The sequence below is a fragment of the Haemorhous mexicanus genome, chromosome 10 (genome assembly GCF_027477595.1).
Source record: "Haemorhous mexicanus isolate bHaeMex1 chromosome 10, bHaeMex1.pri, whole genome shotgun sequence".
Taxonomy (NCBI): domain Eukaryota; kingdom Metazoa; phylum Chordata; class Aves; order Passeriformes; family Fringillidae; genus Haemorhous; species Haemorhous mexicanus.
This window is the reverse complement of record NC_082350.1, coordinates 4,802,542-4,825,377: the sequence shown is the minus strand read 5'-3', so window position 1 is coordinate 4,825,377 and position 22,836 is coordinate 4,802,542. Positions and strand designations below refer to the sequence as shown.

General features: G+C 44.2%; 1 protein-coding gene across 3 annotated transcripts in view; it reads left to right on the top strand.

Annotated features, from left to right (window-relative positions):
* UGGT1 (UDP-glucose glycoprotein glucosyltransferase 1) overlaps positions 1-8,916 on the top strand; it is a 40,826-nt gene extending 31,910 nt beyond the window's left edge. For 2 of the 3 annotated variants that reach the window (XM_059854979.1, XM_059854980.1), the window contains 8 exons: positions 278-382; positions 940-1,024; positions 1,591-1,773; positions 2,973-3,133; positions 3,618-3,732; positions 3,970-4,086; positions 4,373-4,532; positions 4,948-8,916. In XM_059854979.1, the coding sequence (XP_059710962.1) occupies positions 278-382; positions 940-1,024; positions 1,591-1,773; positions 2,973-3,133; positions 3,618-3,732; positions 3,970-4,086; positions 4,373-4,532; positions 4,948-4,973 (952 nt within the window). In that variant the 3' untranslated portion in view covers positions 4,974-8,916. Of the gene's footprint in view, positions 1-277; positions 383-939; positions 1,025-1,543; positions 1,774-2,972; positions 3,134-3,617; positions 3,733-3,969; positions 4,087-4,372; positions 4,533-4,947 lie in introns of those variants that run through there. The other variant, XM_059854981.1, reaches the window with a different exon arrangement.
* The last annotated feature ends 13,920 nt before the right edge of the window (positions 8,917-22,836 follow it).

Genomic DNA, 22,836 nt, shown 5'->3' with positions numbered 1-22,836 from the left:
ACTTGGGATCCTGAAAACACTGCTCCTCCCCAGGAGCTGCACCTCAGCCAGAGCTCTCTCAATCAAAGGTGTTCATGTCAGAGCTCCTGGACCTTCCCTGTCCTTGTGCACAGCACTCTGCCTTGGGAAAATGCCCTGGGCAGCAGGGAATGGCACCCAAAGCCCACAGACCAACTGAATTAAAGCAAAAATGGAGCCATTTTCTGTATTTGCAGCCTTTCCTATAGAGCTGGCCCTTCCTAGCTTGTCCTTCACAGAACCATGTTTTTCCTTTCAGGGGATTCACAGGAGGACAAAAGAATGAAGATGTGAAACAGGATAAAGATGATGTACTAAATATATTCTCTGTGGCTTCAGGACACCTCTATGAGAGATTCCTACGGTTAGTTGAGAATTTATAACCCCAATGTGCCAAAGGGTGGTGGCCTTGCACAAGATAAAAGGTTACAGTCTGCAAGAGTATATAAAACCCACTTTTTCAAGGCTTCAGAAGTCCACTAGAATCTGCATCTCCTGGTCATAGGAAGTTTTGTCTGCACAGCATTCATGAGTTAAAAATAGACTTAGTTTAATAGATGGTGTCTTGCTCTCCTGAATTTTCTCACTACAGAATTAGAAGTTACAGAATAAGCCACAGTTGCTTTGGAAAGAATCTGAGTTTCTGTTCTCAAAGGACTGTAAAAGCCAACAGTTGTATATTCTCTGCCTAGTTAAAGTATAGAGATGTTGGGGGTTTAGTAATTTTGTAGATAAAATTAAGCAATTTACAATAGGCTGAAGCTGCCCACTTTTTCTTTATGCATGAGGTTAAGTTACCTGACACACAACTGCAAATAATTTAATCATGTAGCCCAGCCATTTGTAATCTATTACACAGCTCATCTTTTGTGGGTGCCACTTGTTCCTGTAACTGCTTTATTTTTTTTTTCCTTTTGATAGCATAATGATGTTGTCTGTGCTGAAACACACCAAGACTCCTTTAAAGTTTTGGTTTCTGAAGAACTACTTATCACCTACATTCAAGGTTTGTTGCTAATTAGAAATTTATTTGGTGGTGGGGGAAAGGTGCCACAAGCTGCTTCCCCCTCTCTTTCCCAGTGCTGCACCAGCATCACTTGGCTAAACCTGAACTCACCCAAAGCTGCAGGAAGCCTCACAGATGGGAATGTCAGCTGATGTGACAGTGGGGCCAAGTTTTTCTAGTAAAAAAATTCTCCCAATGTTCTTCTCTCATTTTACATGCTCCCACTTACACTGCTTTGTACACCCCTAAATAATTGTCCCATCTGTGAATTTTTATGATTTGAGTAATGCATTCTCATCTGTGGATCACTGTGAAATGGCTCATAAGGAACTGTGTGGACAGAAATGCTGAAATAGTTAGTAATTGCCTTTACAATGTGTTTTGATTGTTCAGCTTGGGCCTCAGTGTTTTGTGTGAATTAAAAATGAAAGTAATTTTCTTTGTGGTATTTCATTTTTTGATGTTCTGTGCCTTCGACTGAAGTCTGTCTCTTGTAATGTGCTTTTCTTTTTCCTGCAGAGGAACAAAGAACTGAGATAAGCTGCTTTTTTCCCCTCCCTCTGCAGGAGTTCATCCCATACATGGCCAAGAAGTACAATTTCCAGTATGAGCTTGTCCAGTATAAATGGCCACGCTGGCTGCACCAGCAAACAGAGAAGCAGCGAATCATCTGGGGTTACAAGATCCTCTTTCTAGATGTGCTCTTCCCATTAGCTGTTGATAAAATCCTCTTTGTGGATGCTGATCAGGTAACACAGAGGCTGCAGTTATTTGATATTTTCTTTTTTTTTCCCTTTTTTTTTTTATTAATAAATTCTAGAATACAATTTCCATCTTGTTGGAAGGGTTGCAAGTTTGAGCCCTTCATAGGCATGTCTGGAGGTTGATTCTGTAATTATGGCATGCTTCACTGAGGGCTGGGTTTTGTGCCTGTTTCCACAAGATTGGTTTTGTTGGCCTGTCTTTTACTGTTATCTGGTTCCTCATTCCCTCACTGTGATTCCAGCTAGCTTGCCAAGCAGATTCTCATTTCACCCTTCCATTTTTGCCGTTCAGTCTGTTCTCCCAGCCTGCAGATCACTTACCACAGACAGTATTTTCCTAACTCACCAACCACTCTGCCCTCCCAGGCCCTTGCTTTTAACTTTCCCAGGCCCTTGCTTTCAACTTGGCCACATCTGAGTGGCTTTCAGAGGAGGAGAAGGCAAATCCCTTGTGCACAAGGCCATGGGAGGCTTTGTGTGTGCCCACTCCTCAGCTCCTGGGTGGGAAGGGCAGGAAATGTGCACAGTGACAACTGCCAAAAGTACTCTCAAAGGTACATGTGAAATGACAAGTACAGAGCATCAACAAGTGAGTGTGAACTGCCTGGGGGGTTTGGCACATGTACAGTGTGAAGCCATGCCAGGTCAAACTGAGGCTGAAGGATCAGTTAGGAGAGATTTCCAGCTCCCCAGCTGTCATTTTAGACAGTTTGTTTCTCTGCTTGTGAGAGATACTAAGGCTTTTTTTTTCCCATTAGAGTGGTATTTTTAAAGTAGTGCTAGTGCCACATCTGTGTCAAAAAGACATTAAAAGCTTTCATCCCTGAAGGGTCTGCAAACACTGAATAGGAGGGGATACCAAGAATCCCAGTTCATGTATAGTGAGAATTCTTGCTGCTTTTTAAGAAACAGATTTGCACTTCAGCTGTCAAAACCCATCAGGTTATTTGAAGCTCTATTTTACTTTCTCCAGCTCTAAGGGCAGGGGAGACAACACCTTTTGTGCTGTATTTTTCTGCTGTATTTTTGTACTACATACATATAATGCAAAAAACTGCCATGTATATCAGGTAATTCTTCCTTTATCTGTTTGCTCAGTTTGAATTCAATCCTGTACAGCATTTGCAAACAACCCTAGAAGGGCAGGCTCCTAGAAATGAAAATAAAATGTCCTTTCCCTTCAGATTGTGCGCACAGATCTGAAGGAATTGAGGGATTTTAATCTGGATGGTGCTCCTTATGGATACACCCCCTTCTGTGACAGCCGAAGGGAGATGGATGGCTACAGGTTCTGGAAATCAGGATACTGGGCAAGTCATTTAGCTGGAAGAAAATACCACATCAGGTATGAAGAGTTCTTTTTTTTTTCCCTAAAATAGAGGGGTAAAGTTTTTGGTGCTGTTTAGACTTAGCAGAAAACTAGCTGAGGGATGCAGCACTGCATGAACCACTTGTTGCTTCCTGTTACCTCTTTTTAATGTTCTGTGGCCAATGAAGCACTAGAGACACTGAAGTTATTTTCAGTATGCTACAGCTTTTAGAGATGAAGAACTGAAGTGTTGACTAACAAACATCTTCCTTTGTTAATTACAAATGTTGGAACAGGGACTGCATGACAGCAAAGCTAAGACAGATTAGTTGAGAATTCTTTTTTGTACATGCCATGACTTTACTAGAACTGCTTTCCTGCCTTGGAATAGATCATAGATGTGCTGCCACCCTGAGATAGTTTTGGGGTATTGTGTCTCAGGGGTCTAGTGGGGCTGCAGTGTTACTCCTCAGTGAAATGACTAACTGCAGTCATTACTAATTGCATCATCTCCACGTAGTGCTCTGTACGTTGTGGATCTGAAGAAGTTCAGGAAGATAGCAGCTGGAGATCGACTCAGAGGACAGTACCAGGGTCTGAGTCAGGATCCAAACAGTCTGTCCAACCTCGATCAGGTGTGCTTTATTGTGTTTTTGTTTCACTGGGCTATAGTGGCAGGATGGGACTTGGGATTTTCCCAGAGGTCTTTGTTTGGAATGGGATAAGTGTGGATTCATCACTTTATTTGCATTGGGGAAAAAGAAAACTCTTACAGAAGTTAACCCTTACAATCCTGTTGGTTTGGGAGGGGGATTGCTCCTCCCATCCTGCACTCTGTGGAAACAGCTACTAACTCTTCCTCTGCACAACAGGATTTGCCAAACAACATGATCCACCAAGTACCAATTAAGTCCCTCCCCCAGGAGTGGCTGTGGTGTGAAACATGGTGTGATGATTCCTCAAAGAAGAGAGCAAAAACCATTGATCTGGTGAGTGCAGGATGATTCCCTTACTCTCACAGCACATAAAAATACAGCAACCCCCAGTCCTAGAGGCACTTCCCTCCCTCAGCCTGTACCAGTACTTGCACATTTTCAGCACTTGAGTTTTTTCCACTAGCTTCTGTGTTTCTCTTACCTGGAGCAGTGGCATTGTTATGAATTTGGAAAGACACTTTGCAGGTGTTGTTCACCACCAGCAGATTGATCTCTGCAGAGGGGAGCACACCTCTGTTGAGTGCAGAAACCTTTTGTAGCCTGTCTGTTCTGTTTGCAGTGTAACAACCCAATGACCAAAGAGCCCAAGCTGCAGGCAGCCATGAGGATAGTTCCAGAATGGCAGGACTATGATCAAGAAATCAAACTGCTCCAGAGTCATTTCCAGAAGGAAAAAGAAATGGGAACACCAGCTGAGATGCCAGGACAACACACACAGGGTAATTCTTCTTTCTGTACTGCTGTGACTTTCTCTGTGCCTTTTGGTCTTGTGCTGTGTCCTCCCTCACTTGTACCATGCACAGGGCTGAGTGAGGGCTGAGTGAAATCATCAGGGAGTGTCATGGGATGGAAGGAACTTGCTGAGCAAGTCTGGTGTAATTTAACCTAATTCTGAAAGCCAGAGAACAGATTTGTTCCAGTTCTATAAAAGACCCTCGCTGTTCCTGCAATTTTATGAGCCTGGCCTTTTCTTAACCCTTAAAGAAGTTCTGCTACACACTGTGGGTGAGAATTGTTCTTCGGGCACTGGTACCTTGCAAAGAACAAGTCTTGGGAGGCTTTACTGATTCTCAAACCAATCTGCCAATTTAGGCAGCTCAAACTGAGTGCTCATTTTTCTCTCCTCTTCTACAGATCCAGCAGCACATGTGGAATTATGATCCATGGAGACAAATTCAAGTTAGACTCTTTCATAGACAATTTTTATATTGAAAGCTAGTTTTTTTTCCGGTGTGTCTGCAAAACTGCTGAATAATTGAATGGGATGATGTATGCATTTCTATTCCTTGCCTTTGGGTTAATTTCTGCATATGAAATAGGATCTGGATTGCTGGAATTAGCATTACTGGTGTTTTGTGGAGATGAAAGACCCCATGATGGAATTTAGTGTTTCAGAAACAAAACTTCACAATCCACCAGAAGAGCCACAGCCTGTTCCTTCAGCTGTTGCTGCCTCCACCACTGCTGAAGCTCCAGTTTAGCCTCAGATCTAACCTGAGAGTCTGGGAATTGCAGACATACATCCTAACCTCATCTGATGGACATATTTTTTCCAGGTAACATTATAAAGCTCGAAATTATGCCTTGAATTTGGGACACTGTTTCATCTTCAGGTTTTCAAACAATTGAAAAATACTTCTCGGATTTGTTCAGTCTGCCCTTGATTTTGTAACAAAATCAGTATTATTTTGATTTCCTATTTTCTGTCTTCTTTTATTGCCCAACTTTTGATGGTTTGGCTTAATGTAAAGCTACCAGAATCTCTTTAAATGCCCATCCAAATGCAAATGCCTGAGCTCACAAAGTGAGCAGAACACAGAATTTGGCAGATGAGTTTGTCCTAGCCTTTATGACTTGAATCAAAGTGCCCTCCCTTCCTCCTCCTCCAAGTATAAATCAGTCTGCAAAACTGGCAGGGCCTTACTCTTGCTGTGGTTCACTGATTCATGAATGTTTTTTTGTTTATGAAAAATCTGTGGAACTTGGAAGTTTATCATCATGTAAATTTCATTAACTTTATTTTTCCTCAAACAGAGATGTTGTCACATCAATAAAAACTTCAGAGTTCTTAGGTCTTGAGCCTTAGTTCCCACTTTGCTCATCCTTTTTCCTTGCACACATTACAGTCCTAATCTGATTTTGGGGTTTCTGGATATTTCACTTGCATTTGCTTTCATTCTGTGCATAGACAAGGAAGTCTCTTGCAATGATTAATTACCCTGGGCTAATTTTATCAATCATGTTCATGTCTTCATTTTGAAAGATGCTGATGCTGCCATAGTTCTGTACTATGAACATACCAATTAAAGAAAACCCTCAAACCCAGTTTCTCCCATTCTGTAGGGTTAGAAGTCTGCTCCCTGTAAATCTGAAGAGTTGAAATGTAAGAACTAAAAGAAGTAGTACAAAATACAGTCACCTATGCAGCTTGAGAAATCCAAACTTTTTTGGTTTTTGTGATTCTCCTGTTTTCATACAGATAAATGTTTTGTGCTGTAAGACCTTCAACCCAATAATCATATCTCAGTACAAGAATATTGAAATATTCTTCAGGAATTGCTGTGTTATAAATCTTACCATGTTTTGGAGGAATCTGAAAGAAGACAGCAGTAGTATTTGAATGGTTCAGTAGTGTGACTTAAGAGAAAAAGCAGCTCTTCTCCAGCCAGCTGAAGGAAGGGCCCAAACTCTTAAAAAAAAAAGCACATTAAGAGCAACTTACAGAATTTATCAGCTTAAGTATTTCCCACTTTGTGGGGTTTTAAATTCAGGTAGTCTGTCTGGTGTCTCTGGAAATTACAGGTGAGGTGCCTTATGCTTCCCATCAAAACTGCTCCAATTAAGGATAGGCAGACTTACAGTAGCAGGACTTTTTTCTAGTGTAAAAAACAACACACCTGCCAACAAATTAATTACAGGTGATGCCAGTTAGCCTCTTTTAAACAGCTAAGACAGCACAGGTAAGGTTGTCCTTTCTGTGTTCAGCTACAAATCACTTCAGCCTTGCTGGAGCACAGGGAGAAGAGGGCAGGAGCTGTACACCACTTATTCCTTCTAGAGATGGATGGAGCAAGACTGTGCTCAGGCCCTCAGAACAGGAGCAGCTTTCTGTGAAACAAGGCCCTTTCCTCTCTAGAACTGTATTTGACTTCTTTTTTCCTCCCAAATTATATTAGGAGCCCCAAGACTGAGAAGAAAGCCACCTCTTAAATTCAGCACATTTTCAATGCTTTGTTGGATAAGAAAATACTTCTAAATTAAATGTCAGTTACAATTAAAAATATTAAAAAAAATATGTTAATGTATGTACTTGAACACCCACACTGCATCCTATTTTTTTAAATTATAAGATCTCTCTGGCTATGGAGGGTATTTTTGTTGTCTCCAGTTAACAGAGACCATGCTCTTCATTTTTTTATGAAGAAATAAAAGTCATCTAACTCACAACTGATACAGAAAGAAACCAGAAGCATACTGTGAGATTCTATACCTTTGCAGTACTTGTAAGGTGTTCTCAAGTACAGGATAAAATGCACATGGTATTGATCATTCTGAATGTGAATTATTCCCATTTCTCCTGAGAAGCTGCTATTCATTTCCACCTAAAAATGACAATTGAAAAGAGAATAATCACTTCTTTTGGCTCTGTGCATGTGTTTTGCTCTTAGATGCTCAGTGGGGCCTTGAAAGACAAATTGTTTTGTCACTCCCATGTAGAAAGCATCTTGGAGAGAGATGCTTATAGAAATAGAGCAGCTGCTGCTGCTATCACTGATGGCCTGGTCCTGGGACTAGTAAGAGTGATGATAATTAGAAAATGGGGATTGCAGAGGTCACAGTGGGGTTTTGCATCCCTCAGAGTAGAAAAACCACGTCTGGGGTGAGGTAATGACATTGTTCCCATCTCTGGCTTCAAGCAGCTTGACCTCTTGGTGAGGAGTTCACACTTGAGAAATGCTCTCTATGTTTATTTTAAAAGGAAACAAAACTTTAGGATTTCTCTTTCATTTAGCCATAAAGAAAAAGAAAGGGACATGTAAAAGCAGTAAATACCCAGTAACAGTCTTAGGAATCAGAACATTTTTAAATTATGACCTGGTTTTACCCAAATCTTCTGTAATCTGTTCAAGAATATTCCTTAACTCTGTGTGGCAAGTGACCAAGGTGTGGGGAGTTCTCTTTACTGAATGGCACTGAGATCACAGTGAGCTTCCCTGAAGATCCAACACAATAAAACCTCTGCTGTTCTTCACCCTTGTTTCTCCTGTCAGTTGCTTTGGGGCAGATAACTGAGGTTTTGATGGTGTTCCTTGGAGACATTTTTCACTTCTCATGCAGGTGTTGGGATGCTGTTGAAAAGCCAGAAGGGAAAAAGAGGAAAGAGTTCCTCCTCCCAGCCAGTCTTGTTAATCATGGTATTTTAGTGACCCCTAAACTTCTGTTAAACAATAGGAATATTTTATATAAATCTACCTTTTAGGTTTTTATTTTTTTAAATTCTACCTACTGCTACTTTAAAAGAATGTTTCTATGTCAGCTTTTTGTCATTTCTTCATTTGATTTGGTTTTACACTGATACTTCACAGTAAGCACTGGGAAAGTGATTCCCCCGAAATGCTTCCAAGTACAGAGATGTGTCTGAAGTTCTTTCAGAGTTGGGAATGAATTCCAAACTCCTATGGGACTCTCAAGGCCTCTTTTCCAGAGCATCTTTATTAATCAAAGAGCTATAAAATGGACAGCTTGACACAGGAAGCCCAGCTGAATGCTACAGAGACCTGCACTTGACTCTTTGAACTTGCTCAGGTTTGGAAAATGAGACCAAATCCTAGGAGACAACTAAAAGAGGAAAAGGAAGCAGCCAGAAAGAATAAATACACATCATCTGCCTATGACCTCAACAGGATTTTGCACTCCTCCCCTTTTGCTTTTTGAAGTACCTATTGAAGCATGTAACTGTGTATACTTAATGCTGAAGAACTGATCACCCTCCACCCCAAAAGAGCTGCAGAAGTGAGAAAAATTCTGATGGGGGAGTGGGGAGAGAGGATGCAAAAAGTAGTTTTGAATCCTTTTTTTTAAATAAAATTTTAAAAAATTGTATTAACCTGGATACAACAGGTTTCTTTGTTGGGCAAACTGTTCCATTCCTTGCTGGTTTGCTGTGTACCATTTAGGCTCTTTCTGGGGAAGTTACAAAGCCAAATGAGGGCAGGCAGCACGTGGTCTACAGGTGAGCAAATCATCAGGCCACGAGCTGCTCTTGCTGCCCATTTCCATGTATTTTATTTTATTTTAAAAGGAAAATTTCACTGCCTTACTAAAAAGCAAATAACAAAGAAAGGAGACTTTAAGATTTCTCTTTCATTTAGCTGTGTGGGGATATAAAGAAAATGAATACTTGCACTGATTTAAACAGTGCAAGTATTATTTAACAAAATGAAAAGCCATCATTTAACAAGATGAAAAGTCACAAAAATGCACTTCAGAGTCAGACAACACCAGTTGTGCTGCCCTTATCCCCAGGGCTTAGTGGGACAGGGATAACCCATGCCATTGTCCTATGCACACTGTGCTAATCCTGAAGGGGTCCTCCTCCCAAATTGCTGCTTTGGCCCATCCAAGGCACACCTGGCAGTTCCTGTGCATACAAAACTGTCCTGAGTTCAGCACTCAGCACACACCAGCACTCCCAGCTGTGCTCTGGGTGCAGCAGCCCTTCCTGCCCCATCCCCAGGCACTCCTTGCCTGCAGCCAGCTCTGTGCTGTGCTAAGGCCCAGCCAGCACTGCCTGGAGAGCCCAGGCCACTGGATTTAATGCTGTGCCCAGCAAACAGCTGCAGTTTTCAAGGGAAACCCCTTGATCCATACAGGGACTTCTGGCTGGAAGTTCTCTGCAGGCTCTGCCCAGTTTGCCAGGTCAGCCCTCCCACCACTCCTCAGGGAAGGTGCCCAGATTGAGAGGCAAACCTCAGTGAGGATCCAGAGCCAGCCCTCAGCAGTCCTGGAACTGCTCTGCAGAGCTGCACTGGCCTCTGGCACACATCTGCCCCTGCTGTGGCCAACAAGTGCAGCCTGATCTGCAGCCTCTGCAGAAATGCATCCCAGGGAAGGAGTTAAACCTGCACCCTCTGCAACCAAACCTCTCGAGCCTGCCATCCCTAACTTAGCAATGGCCAGTGGGACACAAAGCACAAGGTTCCTCCAGGAACTGACCTTCCCAAAGCTGGCCACTCCCCCAGAGCAGCCTTGCAAGGAAGGCACCACAGAAAAATTCCTTCTGACACGGGATTTTACACTTCATGCTTCCACCTTGGCTAGGAGTGACAGCGTAAATATTCCAACATTTAAAGCTACCCACAAGGAAATTCCTCTCCATTTACTCTACCCATCTCCTCTTTGTCACATAACTAAGGGTCTTAGGTTGGAAATGGGGGTGTGTGTTCTATCCCCATCTGTCAGAGCTGGGGCAGTTCTCTGCTGTTCATGGGGCAGTTTTTTCTTTATCTCTCCCACAGCCAGCCCTCCCTCCAGGAGATCTCTGCTGTCCATGGCCACTGAGTGTCCCTGCAGGGCTGATCAAATCCCACCATCCCATGGGGAGAGGCTCCGCCCAGGGGAGGAGCCAAGCATTCCTACCTGGATCCAATCTGCCCTGGGAACAGCACAGCAGCCTTTGCCCACTGCATTCCCAGAGGAGCAGCTTTCTCCTGCCCTGCATTCCCAGAGGGAGAGCAGGCCCATCTCCAGCAGCCCTGGAGCTGCAGAGGAAAACTCCCCCCTTGTGCAGGATCCCTGCTCCAGCAGAACCACAGCTGGCACTGCAGGAGGGCTGAGCCCCCTGGGATGGGACTGTGCCACCACCCTGAGCCACCCTGGGATGGGACTGTGCCACCACCCTGAGCCCCCCTGGGATGGGACTGTGCCACCACCCTGAGCCCCCCTGGGATGGGACTGTGCCACCACCCTGAGCCCCCCTGGGATGGGACTGTGCCACCACCCTGAGCCCCCTGGGATGGGACTGTGCCACCAGCCTGAGCCCCCCTGGGATGGGACTGTGCCCCCAGCCTGAGCCACAGGGGAACAGGCCCTAACTCTGTCAGGAGGTTTTTTGGGTTTTTTTAAAATGTATTATTGCATTTGTATTTTTAATTTTCCTAGTAAAGAACTGTTATTCCTACTCCCATATCTGCCTGAGAGCCTCTTAATTTCAAAATCATAATAATTCAGAGGGAGGGGGTTTGCATTTTCCATTTCAGGGGAGGCTCCTGCCTTCCTTAGCAGACACCTGTCTGTTCAAAGTGAGACCTATATTTACCCAACTATGAGTACTGCTTATGGATTACATCATACAAATAGATTATAGATCCATCTGTTGGAGTCAACAAACTTCACTACCTTGGAGATAAAGGCCTCTCCCCCAGGCCCTTTCTGACTGCAGCATGTATGTTGGCTGCTCCTTGGTATTGTAAACACGGGATGCCCCAACAAAGGCAGGAATGATGCATCTGACTCCATGTTCTAAGAGGCTAATTTATTACTTTATCATCCTATATTATATTAAAGAATACTCTACTAAAGAATCCAAAAAGGATACTTACAGAATGCTAAAAAGATAATAATGAAAACTCCTGACTCTCTCCAGAGCCCTGACACAACTTGGCCCTGGTTGGCCAAAGAGTGAAAACAACTCCCAGCAGAATGCAATGGAACAATCACCTGTGGGTGAACAATCTCCAAACACATTCCACATGAGCACAGCACAGGAGAAGCAAATGAGATAAGAATTGTTTTCCTTTTCTCTGAGGCTTCTCAGCTTCCCAGGAGAAAAATCCTGGGTGAAGGGATTTTATCTGAGAATGTGAATGCCACACTTGGAACCCAGGTAATTGAGCAGCATTCCCTAAGTGGGACACTGGGAAAATCACTTTGGACTGCCAGGGTTTATTGCAATACCAGCTATTGAATTGTCCCTTTAGAAAAATCTTAAAATACCAGCTACTCATCATCTACTGCACCAGATTGCTAGAAGGTATCCCAGTAGAGGTGATATTTTAAAGATTTTTAAATATCCTGCTTTTATTAAAACAATTTTGCCATCTTCACCTCATGAAGCTTAATGAGTTAGGGACACTTTCCCAAATGTTCTGCTGCTTGTCCTTAAATTGAACTGTATTTAAGATGTGTTCAGGATTGTGAGTTTTTCTTCTCTTGGGGAAATAAGGCCTTATTTTATTATTATTATTTTATTTATTTAACATGATTATTAAATAATAATGATGATGATTATTATTGGCTGCTGGCAGCCCCCATGGCCACTCATGGCCACAGGCCCCTGAAGACCAATGCCAGCCTTTTCCCTGGGAAACAAAACTCCCCAGCCCAGGTTCCTGGTGTCACTTTGCAGGAGGCACTTGGCACTGCCAAACCAGCCTGAGTTTCTGGTGGTGCCAGCCTGGGCCTAGGAGGCATCCTGCCCTGTGCAGAACTTCAGCAGGCAGCCCTTTTTACTGAATCCTTGCTGCTCCCACTCCAGGAATGTGCCTCTGACTCTGGATGGAGCCCCACTGGTGGGATTTTTGGGAAATGGTGCTGCTGCTGCTTTGTTGAGATCTCTTTAAAAACTCATGACTGTGTTTTCACACCCAATCCCTCCGGGGTCTTTCAAAAAAGCCTCAAAGGTGAGGCTGCTTTTGTCCTGCTGAATTTTGTGGTTGTTTGTCCCACCCTGCCTGACTGCTGCTTTGAAAGGTGTCACTTGGGTCCCCAAGGCCAGTACCTTGATACCTGAACCACTTTTGCTCAGTCTCATTCCCAAGTGGATCCAAATTCCATTAAAGGAGCTGGGTTTTCACTCTCCCACCCTGCCTGCTGGGAAGCTGTTCAAACCTCCCCACGGTGAGTGTTGCAGGTCACCATCCATTTGCCCACCTCAGCTTATATGTAGAATATTATTTTGGAGCATCACATCAACATTTCCCCTCCCATCAAAATCTGAATTCAAATTTACAGCTTTTTTTTTTTTTTTTCTCCTCTCTCTAACTCCACCCCTTTCTGACTGAATAAACCAGCCAATTTCTTAAAAAAAAGAGAGAAAAAAGGGGGCTTTATAGTAGGTGACACAAGTTCCTGTTGGAAGCTGGCTACTCAGAGTCACACTGGTGGGCTCACTGAGGGAGATTTTAGCAGTGTGCTTTTGTCTTTAATTAAGATTCTAAAGAAAAGGATTCTGAGTGTACTGCACAATGATCTCAGGAGATGCTCTGAGCTGTAGATGGAGCACTTGCACTGCTTTGAAAAGCCACAAGTGCCCGCTGACCCCTTCCTGCAATTTCCAGCAATTTTGGAAGTGGGAATTTTTTCCCATGTGGTTTTCTGTGGCCTTCCATGAAAAAAAAAAAAAATTAAAATACCACAAATGTGCCCCACTGCTGCACTGACATTAACACAAGCAATGAGCAGCAGCTCTGTGGAGTGCTGGCCACTCACTACAGTTGCTGCCATAAATATTTCAAATAAATTTAAATATAGTTACCTTGAAAAGGTCTCAGTGCTTCCAGGAAAAGGAGCAGCCAAACAGATCAAATTCCTGACCTATTGTGGCTGGGTTTTTCTCTGTTTTGCTGCTTTGGTGATTGGTTGAGGTTTTTTTTACTGTTTATTAATAATAAAATAAAGTTCAACTGGTATTTTACCAACTTTCTAGGGAATTCATGGGCCAACACAGAGACCTTTGCACTATGTTGAGGTTTATGTGGTCCCCTGCCTGGTACCACAACTATCACAAGGCTCTTCAAAAAATCTTGTAGGAGGTAATTCAGAAACACCTGCATAGTTCAAGAATCATCTCCCTGCCTCCTCCTCTGCTGGCAGAAAGGACTCAGAGTGACCTTCTCACAGGAAAATCCTATTTCCAAGAGAAGCTCTTGCCTCACATCCCACTCACAGAAACACTTCTGCCTGCATAACATTAACACCTGAGAACTAACAGAAGGTTTGAAATCAAATGTGTACTTTTCAGACTTTTATTCTCTTCACTGACACAACCAATACATTTGATTTCTTTAAAGGCTGAGCACTGGATGTACAGAGAGTGTTGTGAATGTGTGTCCCCCCCCTTTCTGTGTTTGCAGAGCAGCTGGGAGCACGCAGTGATTGAGCCACAAAATCACCTGTTACCATCAGAGGGCTGAAGAGATGCTCTGTCTACACTCTGAAGCACTGAATTTCCACACTTCTGCCTGAGTTTCCAAGCCTTTCTCCTTACTTTTTTGGGACAAACCCACTGGGGAGCAAGATGTAATCCTCTTCCTCATTGTCACAGTTCCTGCCCTGCCTGTTTTCCCTGCACCAGAGCTGATGCATGAAAAAAATCTGCCAGCTCATATCTGTGGAAAAATAAATGTACCTGATCACTCTGTGTTGCTGATCAAAGCAAGAGCTGAATTCTAAAAGCAGAAATGTGACCTGACAACAGTCAGCCCCATCAAGCATAAACTGAATATTTGAACATCTGGAAGTTGATTTTGAAAGCTCTTCAGCAAAGGCCAGGAATTTTATCAAGGAATGAGGTATTAAAAAGCTCTTACTACAGGGACCCAACCTTGCCACCACCTAAATGCTGTCCAGCTCCTTTGCTCACTCATTCATTTACATTCTTTACCAATCTGTAAAGATTTCAGCTCTGTGCAGCAGAGAACAGGAGAGAAGCTGCTCCTGTAAAGCAGCAGCTGCTCCGAGCAGTATCCACAGCTCTGACCTGTGCACCTGCACCAGGGCCAGCCTCAAAAATTCATCTGCTGCCAGAAATGGCACACACTTGGAGGGAGAAATTAATTGCTTTAGGCAACAAATCCCCCAGTCACTACCCTACAGCAGCCACAGAGAATCAGGACTGAGAAGAAATACTTGTTATACTTCCTTTTCTTACTTTCTTCATGCTTGAGTCCAATACAGAGATGACTCTGAGATACAACATTTCATGTCATGGTATCCAGTTCACACTCAGAGCCAAACTTCCCTCTGTTTGGATCTACAGCTCCCCAGGGTGGGGAGGGAGGGGACAAGGAGTCACAGGCCTGGAATGCTGCAGGAACCTGCACCTCAAAATGTCTTTCCAGGACACAGAATCCTTGGTCACCAACATGTTCTATGAAAAATCCTTTCCTTAGGATTTTTTCCTCCTGAGAAGCTGAGAGGCCTCAGGAACAAAGTGTGAACAATTCTTATCTGCTGCTGTGGAATGCACCAGGTGGATCTGGGATTGGTCTCATCTGGTTGTTTCTCATTAATGGCCAATCCCAGTCCACCTGTCTGGACTGTCTTGGTCACAGACAAACCTTTGTCATTCATTCCTTTTCCATTCTTAGCCAGCCTTCTGCTGAAATCCTTTCTTCTATTCTTTTAGTATAGTTTTAATATAATATATATAATAAAATAATAAATCAGCCTTCTGAACATGGAGTCAACTTTCTCATCTCTTCCCTCACCCTGGGACCCCTGTGAACACTGTCACAGCCCACCTGTGCCCACCAAGAAGAGGGGAGTGGTTCCTCAAGCTGTCTCCTAAGCTTTGTCCAGCAAGAGTTCAGAGGTGTCAGACACCCAAAACCACCAAAAAAAGGCTCTGCATGCTGCCAGCTTGTGTCACAGGTAAATAATTGAAGAATTACTGAAATCAGTAGCCAGGCTACTCTGATAATCGAAATCCAAAACACAGCCAGAAGGAAGGGAAAGAATTAATTCATCATCTAATTATACAAGCAGCACACAGCCTTCTCTAATTAATCTAGTAGCAGAAGGCAAGTGATCAAATAAAAACAAGCAGTACTGAGCTACAAAGACAGAAAAACAAACCAAAGAAACCCACTACTGCTGAAATGATGGACTCATGACCTGAAAGCAGATACATTATTTATTTCAACTATTTATGTCCTTTTTTATTCCCTTCTGGCTCTGATTTGCTGTCACTGGTGTGTTACAAGGTCATTAATAATGCACAGCAATAAATAATATATCCACAGTCACACCAACTGAATTTTGTTTGTAACTATGGCCCTGTGAGCATCCTGAATTTATCACACTTGGGGCTTTTTCTGAATGGTGGCTGAGACCTGTACACACAGTCTAGTTCAAACCAATAAAACAACATTTTGAGCTGAATTCTGGAGAAAAAGTAGCCATGGAAGTAGTCAGTTGTTGGTTTCAGCCCAGACAGCTGCCAGGAGGCAGGAACTGAGGCACCAGAACCTTGGCTGGACAGTTCCATACAAAACACCTCCTCTGTCCTTCAAACAGCCTTTTGGATCCACAACCTGCAAGGACATTTTCAACTATTTGTCACCAAAGAAATGCCCACAGCCATAAAATCCAGCAGCTTGCATCTCCTCCTGCACTTGGGATGGAGCTCCATGGGGTGGGAGAGGGGCTCTGGAAGGGCCATTCCTTCAGAGCCTTACCCCACACAGCACCCTGCAGCTTCCTTGTGCTGCCTGGGGGAAAAGAACCAGCCCAGAGCAGCACAGGGTGAGCTCCTGAGCAGCTCAGGACTCCTCAGCATTTTTGTAGGTAAAGCCTATGTGGGGAACACCATTTCCATGGAGGTTAAAGCATTTTATAGTCTTTTTTATAGGTAAAGCCAACGTGGGGAATACCATTTCCATTCAGGTAAAAGCAGCAAGTGACCATATTTATGTGTCCAGAACCAAAAGAGAAGCTCAGTGTATAACAGGAATACAAAATAGAGCCATCCTAGCTTTAAAATTTGGATTTTAAAACAAACAAACAAACCCCCCCTCAAAAAACTACCAACCCCACACTGTACTAGTGCTTTTTACTGTTGTTAGTAAAGTAGTAAAATATAAATCAATGCTTTCTGAACATCTCCCTGTGAGTAAACTGCACAGTGGAGTAACACAGGTACAATCTGAGCTGCATCTACTTCAAGTATAGTCCCAGGGAGAGCTTGTCCCAGCCCTGTTTCTTTCACCCACTGCATTAACTCCACACCTGGAAAGCAAATAGGTTCAGCAAGCTGCTCTGATGAGAATAAATGTTTGGAGCTTTTTTTTTTTTTTTTTTTTGGTGGGGCTGTTTCTGCCAGTGCAACTTTCCAAAGGTGCTGATTCCAAGGCCACATCATCACTGAGTGCAAAAAAAAAATGGGAGCACATGAATTTAAAAAGAAAAAAAAAAATCAACAAACAAAAAAAACCAACCAAACAAGCCTATCTAGTGGAAGGGCAGAGATGGGACTAAGCTCAATTTTCACAGCTGCTAAAAATTACACAAAATTAGGTGCAATGTAGAAGCAAACTTTTAAAGTAAAAGCAAGGAATTAAATGAAGCAATCCTGTAGTTGTTAGTGAGAATACAAATGAACTTTCTGATGCCTGATTCAAGTCACTGCATTAACAATTCATACTTCTATTGAAACTGAAAACAAGCAGCCTAGAAAATCTCCCTTTATGTGTTTTCCTCTGGTGCCATGCAATATATTCACATTCTAAGTATTTACCTAGCAGTCCCCACCTATTCTTTAAACACATTTGAATATAGTACAGCAAAGTATGATCACAATCCAGATCTGCATCAAATCTCTGATGGGAAATGCAGAAAGACTCCCAGGCTGTCACTGGACTCTGAGTTAATCAACAAGGAGGTGAGAAATGGTGACACCAAGCACGAGACTGCCAACAAACCTCAAACTTGACAATTGTGACACAGCTGCACCAGTGTGCACAAACAATATTTATCTGGGCAGTTACAAAGCCAAGTAGCTGAACAGAAATCCTGACCCTGCTTTAAGGTCAACAGAAAAAGAATTCTGACTGAGATAACCATTGCTTATCTGTAAGGAGCTGAGTGCTACATCAGCAGGCATCTGCTTTTCAAGCCTCTCCTGACAGCAGATGCAGAACAGGTGTCCATTTTCTGTTATCACAGAGCCTGTGGCAAAAACCAGAGCTCAGTCTAATCAGCAGCTCCAAGGTAATAATTTCACACCACTTGGCTGAAGCAGAACTTCACAGCTCATCAGGTAACAAGTGGGAAAATCACTTTTGTCCTAAATTAGTTTCTTTTCCCCTAGTGAAGATAGCATCAACCCCCCTGTCAGAAGGCATTATTGGAGGCCTGTTCAGTGTAGAGGCCATGCACAGGAAGAGATTTCATCACAGAGCTCAACCCTCACACTGACCAGAGACCACAAATTCTCACTTTCACTCCCCAGGGCTCGCTGAGATTTGGATACACAACATTATGTGCAAAGCCTGTCCTTAATGCAGGCCACAGCCATGGTCTGTGTGCAATAAATGGAGAATGGGTTCAGTTTGACACAGCAAACACAGCCCAGGTCACCTGTGGCAGCCTGGAGCTCACCCTGCAGGCCCAGGGACACCTCTGGGTCTGCCTGAGCCCTTCCCATCCTGGGGGGCTCTTTACAGTCCAACCAACAGCCAGGTGCTCCCATAAAACATTCCAGACAAAGCCTGTCTGCTTTGGAGGCTTGAATCCCTCTGTTAGGGCAGGGCCAGGCCAGGAAACTCCAGGCAAACCTCCCTGAGCTCTAGGGACAACATTCCTCCCTGAGCTCTAGGGATACCAGCTCCCCTCTCCCTGAGCTCTAGGGATACCAGCTCCCCTCTCCCTGAGCTCTAGGGATACCAGCTCCCCTCTCCCTGAGCTCTAGGGATACCAGCTCCCCTCTCCCTGAGCTCTAGGGATACCAGCTCCCCTCTCCCTGAGCTCCAGGGATACCAGCTCCCCTCTCCCTGAGCTCTAGGGATACCAGCTCCCCTCTCCCTGAGCTCCAGGGATACCAGCTCCCCTCTCCCTGAGCTCTAGGGATACCAGCTCCCCTCTCCCTGAGCTCCAGGGATACCAGCTCCCCTCTCCCTGAGCTCTAGGGATACCAGCTCCTGCAATCCCTCCCTTGGCAGACTCCAGGAGGAAGTGCAGCCTGTTGTGAGCACACCTCTGGCAGCCAGTCTTCAATAAAGCCATTGCCCCTCTGGGATCTCTGCAACTCTCAGCAATGATCTGGTTTTTATGTTTTTCAACCCAAACCACTCACATTGAAAGTGACAGCCTCGCCCATGAAGGTGCAAATTGTAAGTACAATCCTGCAAGGAGCTGTGTCCCAGCAAAGCCACCCAGCCCATCAGCAGCTGTGCTGACATCCAAACACCCCACCCTGGTTGTTCTGACACCCCAGTCTGGTGAGAATTCCACACATTCCAAGATGCACAGAGTTACTTTACACAAGGCTGCTCCCTCTGCAGTTAAAGCATGCCATATGGTGGCACCCAGTGATCCTGAAAAACCTGAATTATTAGCCTTCAAAAATAAAAATTGAATCCTGCTGCTCTGGACTGTTTCCATACCAAAGGCAGTAGCCAAGCAGTGGTGTGACATTCACATTCTCTGGAATAATCCCTTCACCCAGGATTTTTCTCCTGGGAAGCTGAGAAGCCTCAGAGAAAAGGAAACCAATTCTTATCTCATTTGCTTCTCCTGTGCTGTGCTCATGTGGAATGTGTTTGGGGATTGTTCACCCACAGGTGATTGTTCCATTGCATTCTGCTGGGAGTTGTTTTCACTCTTTGGCCAATCAGGGCCAAGCTGTGTCAGGGCTCTGGAGAGAGTCAGGAGTTTTCATTATTATCTTTTTAGCATTCAGTAAGGATCCTTTAGGACAGTTTAGTATTCTTTAATATAATATAGTATAATAAAGTAATAAATGAGCCTTCTGAGAACATGGAGTCAGATCCATCATTCCTGCCTTTGTCAGGACATTTCCCAGCAAATCCAATACAGTGGCTTTTCTTGTATTCATATCCAAAACCAGCAGAGAAAAAAAGGATGCACAGTAAATTCCCTGAAAACTGGCTGCAGTTCTGGCTTGTCTCTGTAACACTGGCACCTCTATCACCTCCAAGTGTGGAGCAGGAAGTCCAAAGCCACATGTCTGGCCAGGCTCCTGGGGGAAGCCAGGGCATTGTGGGCACCAGAAATGACCCCAGACTCCAGCTAAGAGAGAGGATTTGCTAATTCAGCCTCTTCCCACCATCAAAGATGGGCAAATTTCTTGCAATTGCTACAATCTCAATCTGAGGTTTGGCTCCAGTGGCAGAAAAAGTGAATATAAGGGGGAAGTTTTCAAACCTAGCCTGGAATATGGAACATCCTGGAGATCTGCATCCCCTGCCTTGGGTGGTGCTCAAAGAGCTGCTCCTGCCAGCCCAGGAAGGAATGTCTGTGACCTGCCCTGTTCCATCCAGAGCTATGGAGATGAAGCTTTTGCACAGAGTGAAACCATTTCTGAAAATTTAAACAGCTTTTGGGTCAGGACCCTGAATTCTAGGGAACATAAATGCTTGCCTCAGACTGGGGAGGAGAGCAGAACTCAGGATGACAAATTGGTGAGGAGAAAAAAAACCTTCCTAAACCCTGGTCTGTGAGACCTGACAAGGCTCATGTGGTGTGCAGAGACAGAAACTTTCCCAAGAGAGGTGCAGAGACACCCCCTCATCCTGCAGTGTCCTGTGCACAGGATCTGAGGCTCCTTCATGGAACTGACCAAAGCTGAGCTGTATCTTCCTGTGCAGACCAGGAAACCCAAATGCTTCACTCAGGCTTTGTGCTCTGCTCTATAATAAACATCAGACAGCACTGACCAAGTTTTTCAGGCAGCCTCAATACAGAGATGGATTTGGGATACAGAGATGGATTTAGGATCTCCTCCTCAGCTCTGACCTGCTCTCTCATCCCTCCCTGGTGGGCCAGGTTCCCATGGCTCTGTGCACTTCAGCTGATGCCTTAGGAATTTTAGCTTTTCTATTTTCCATCTATTTGTAATCCTGCAGTTCTTTAGTGTATAACTCTACACTCCACACACACTGTGAGCTGCTGCTTTCCCATTTTGGGCAGACACAACAATTCCTCTCCAGGCCTGGCAATCAAGGACACTTCACTGCCTCAGGTTCTGAGAAATGGAAACAAAAGTGAGCTGGGGGAGAGCAAACTGGGGGTACATGGCTTCATTACCTGAAGCTGTAATTGGAAGATGAACCCCCAATATGCAAAGGCCCAAACTTATAAAAGTGTGAGAACCCATGACCCATTATTCATTTTTGGGTGTAGCCCCTTTGTCTGCCCTAAATGCACCTGAAGGCCCTTCAATAAATAGAACTGCTTTTTATTCCTTTAATTCTGCCTGGCCTCTGTTTTTAGGTAGTCCCCAAAAGACATCACAGGAGCAGTGTCACAGCAGCTCAGGGATGGGCAGACAGGCTGCCAGACAGGTCACTTACCCAGCTCCCTTTAAACACACTTTTCCTTCTGCCTGCTCCCTGTTTTCCCAGAGCAGAGCTGTTCTGCTGCCCCTGGGGCTGAAGGGCAGGAGGCAGCCAGGCATGCACACATCCAGCACTGACTGGGTGTGATTCCCTCTGGCAGTCCTGGCAGGACTCTGGTGTTTGGAGCCATGAGATGCCACTCTGGGAAAGGTTCTTACACCTGTTCCAAGCCCCTTCAGAATTCACAGAATTCACAAGAAATACTCATTACAACCCTAAAGTCTTTTTGTTTCAATTCTCATTCCTGGCAGATTTTTTTTTTCTTTTTTTGATAAAAGTTGTCAGTGGTTTTCCACAACAACACATGCATGTTTACTGGAAAAATGAAAAAAATTGAAAGTCCTGCAGCAAAGTGCATCATGTCTCACTGGGCTTAGAAAACTCAGATTTTACCACAATGCTCTTTCAGAGCAGCAGCCTACAAACTGCTCCCGTGGGAAATTCCCTGACCTGGAAAGGAGATTACTCCTTGGAGCCCCAACCAGAGCAGATCACTTTCTTTCTCACCAGCACACAGAGAAGCACGAGCAATTTCTCATCTCTTTTGCTTTTTAAGCATTGCAGCTGAGCAGAATGCTTTGAGGACTGAACACAAGCCTCTGTGCTTTCAAGTCTGCCACAAGCAGCAGGCACAAACTCCTCCTTGGCCCTTCCAGGGAGAAGCCCTGAGTGACATTTGTGAGCCTTCAGCAGGAACAGCCTCACATGAAGCTGGTGGAAATGCTCTCCACATGATGGTTACCTGATCTGCAGAGCAGGCAATGAGCCATAATTGAATATTCCACAAAGCTCAGGAGCACTTGCTCATCACTGTGTGTGGAAGGAGTAGTTCCTACTCAGCTGTCACTTCTGAAAGCAGGAACTGTCTTAATCCTCACTTAAACCCTGACTCCCTTTCTCTCCCACAAGAGAGGCTCACTCTGCTTTTCAGAAACTTCACTTATTTCCCTGATTTCTGTGTGAATTTTTTCCAGGAGAGTCAATCTGGACTGGAAATTCCTTCAATACTGCATGCTGTGCCAAGTCTCAAACATGAGAGCAGGGGGGAATTAAAAGGAGCAGATAATTTTGACTGAAAGGCAACAAATACAAGCTTTGAAAGGCGTGGGGAAGGATCCATTTGCAAGAAGCTGTGCTGTGCTAAAAAACTCAAACCAAGCAGGTAGCCTGCAGCAGGGTAACGTGCAGCTGAGTACAGTGGTTACATGGTAGCAGCTGCAAAGTTTGTGTATCAGCAGCCTCATGGCCAATCTCTCCATTTGCAATGCAAAAGCAATCCAGGTCTGGCTCCCCAAACCTTCTGACAGCAGCCAGGAATGAACAGGACTACTGAGAACAGTCCATACCTGCACATGGGCTTGAATTCTCCAACAAAAACGTGGAAAAAAAAATCTATTTTCCTGCAGTTTCACAATTAAAACTCTTGCTGCTGGGGCTGTCCCAGTTTCTCAGTTTGATTTCTAGAGCCTCTCTGTTGGAGTTCTGCATGTTGAGAATTTCAGGCTTTGTGTGCTGACAGACTGACCCCCAGGAGAGCCCTGCATTTGACCTGAGGCTGTGGAGAAGGCTTCCAAAAGTGATTGATAGCACTGAAATTATGGGTGTGTAATTTGATTAGAAGTGTGTAATAGAAAAAACTTGGTAGAAAACTTGGAGTTTGGGGTTG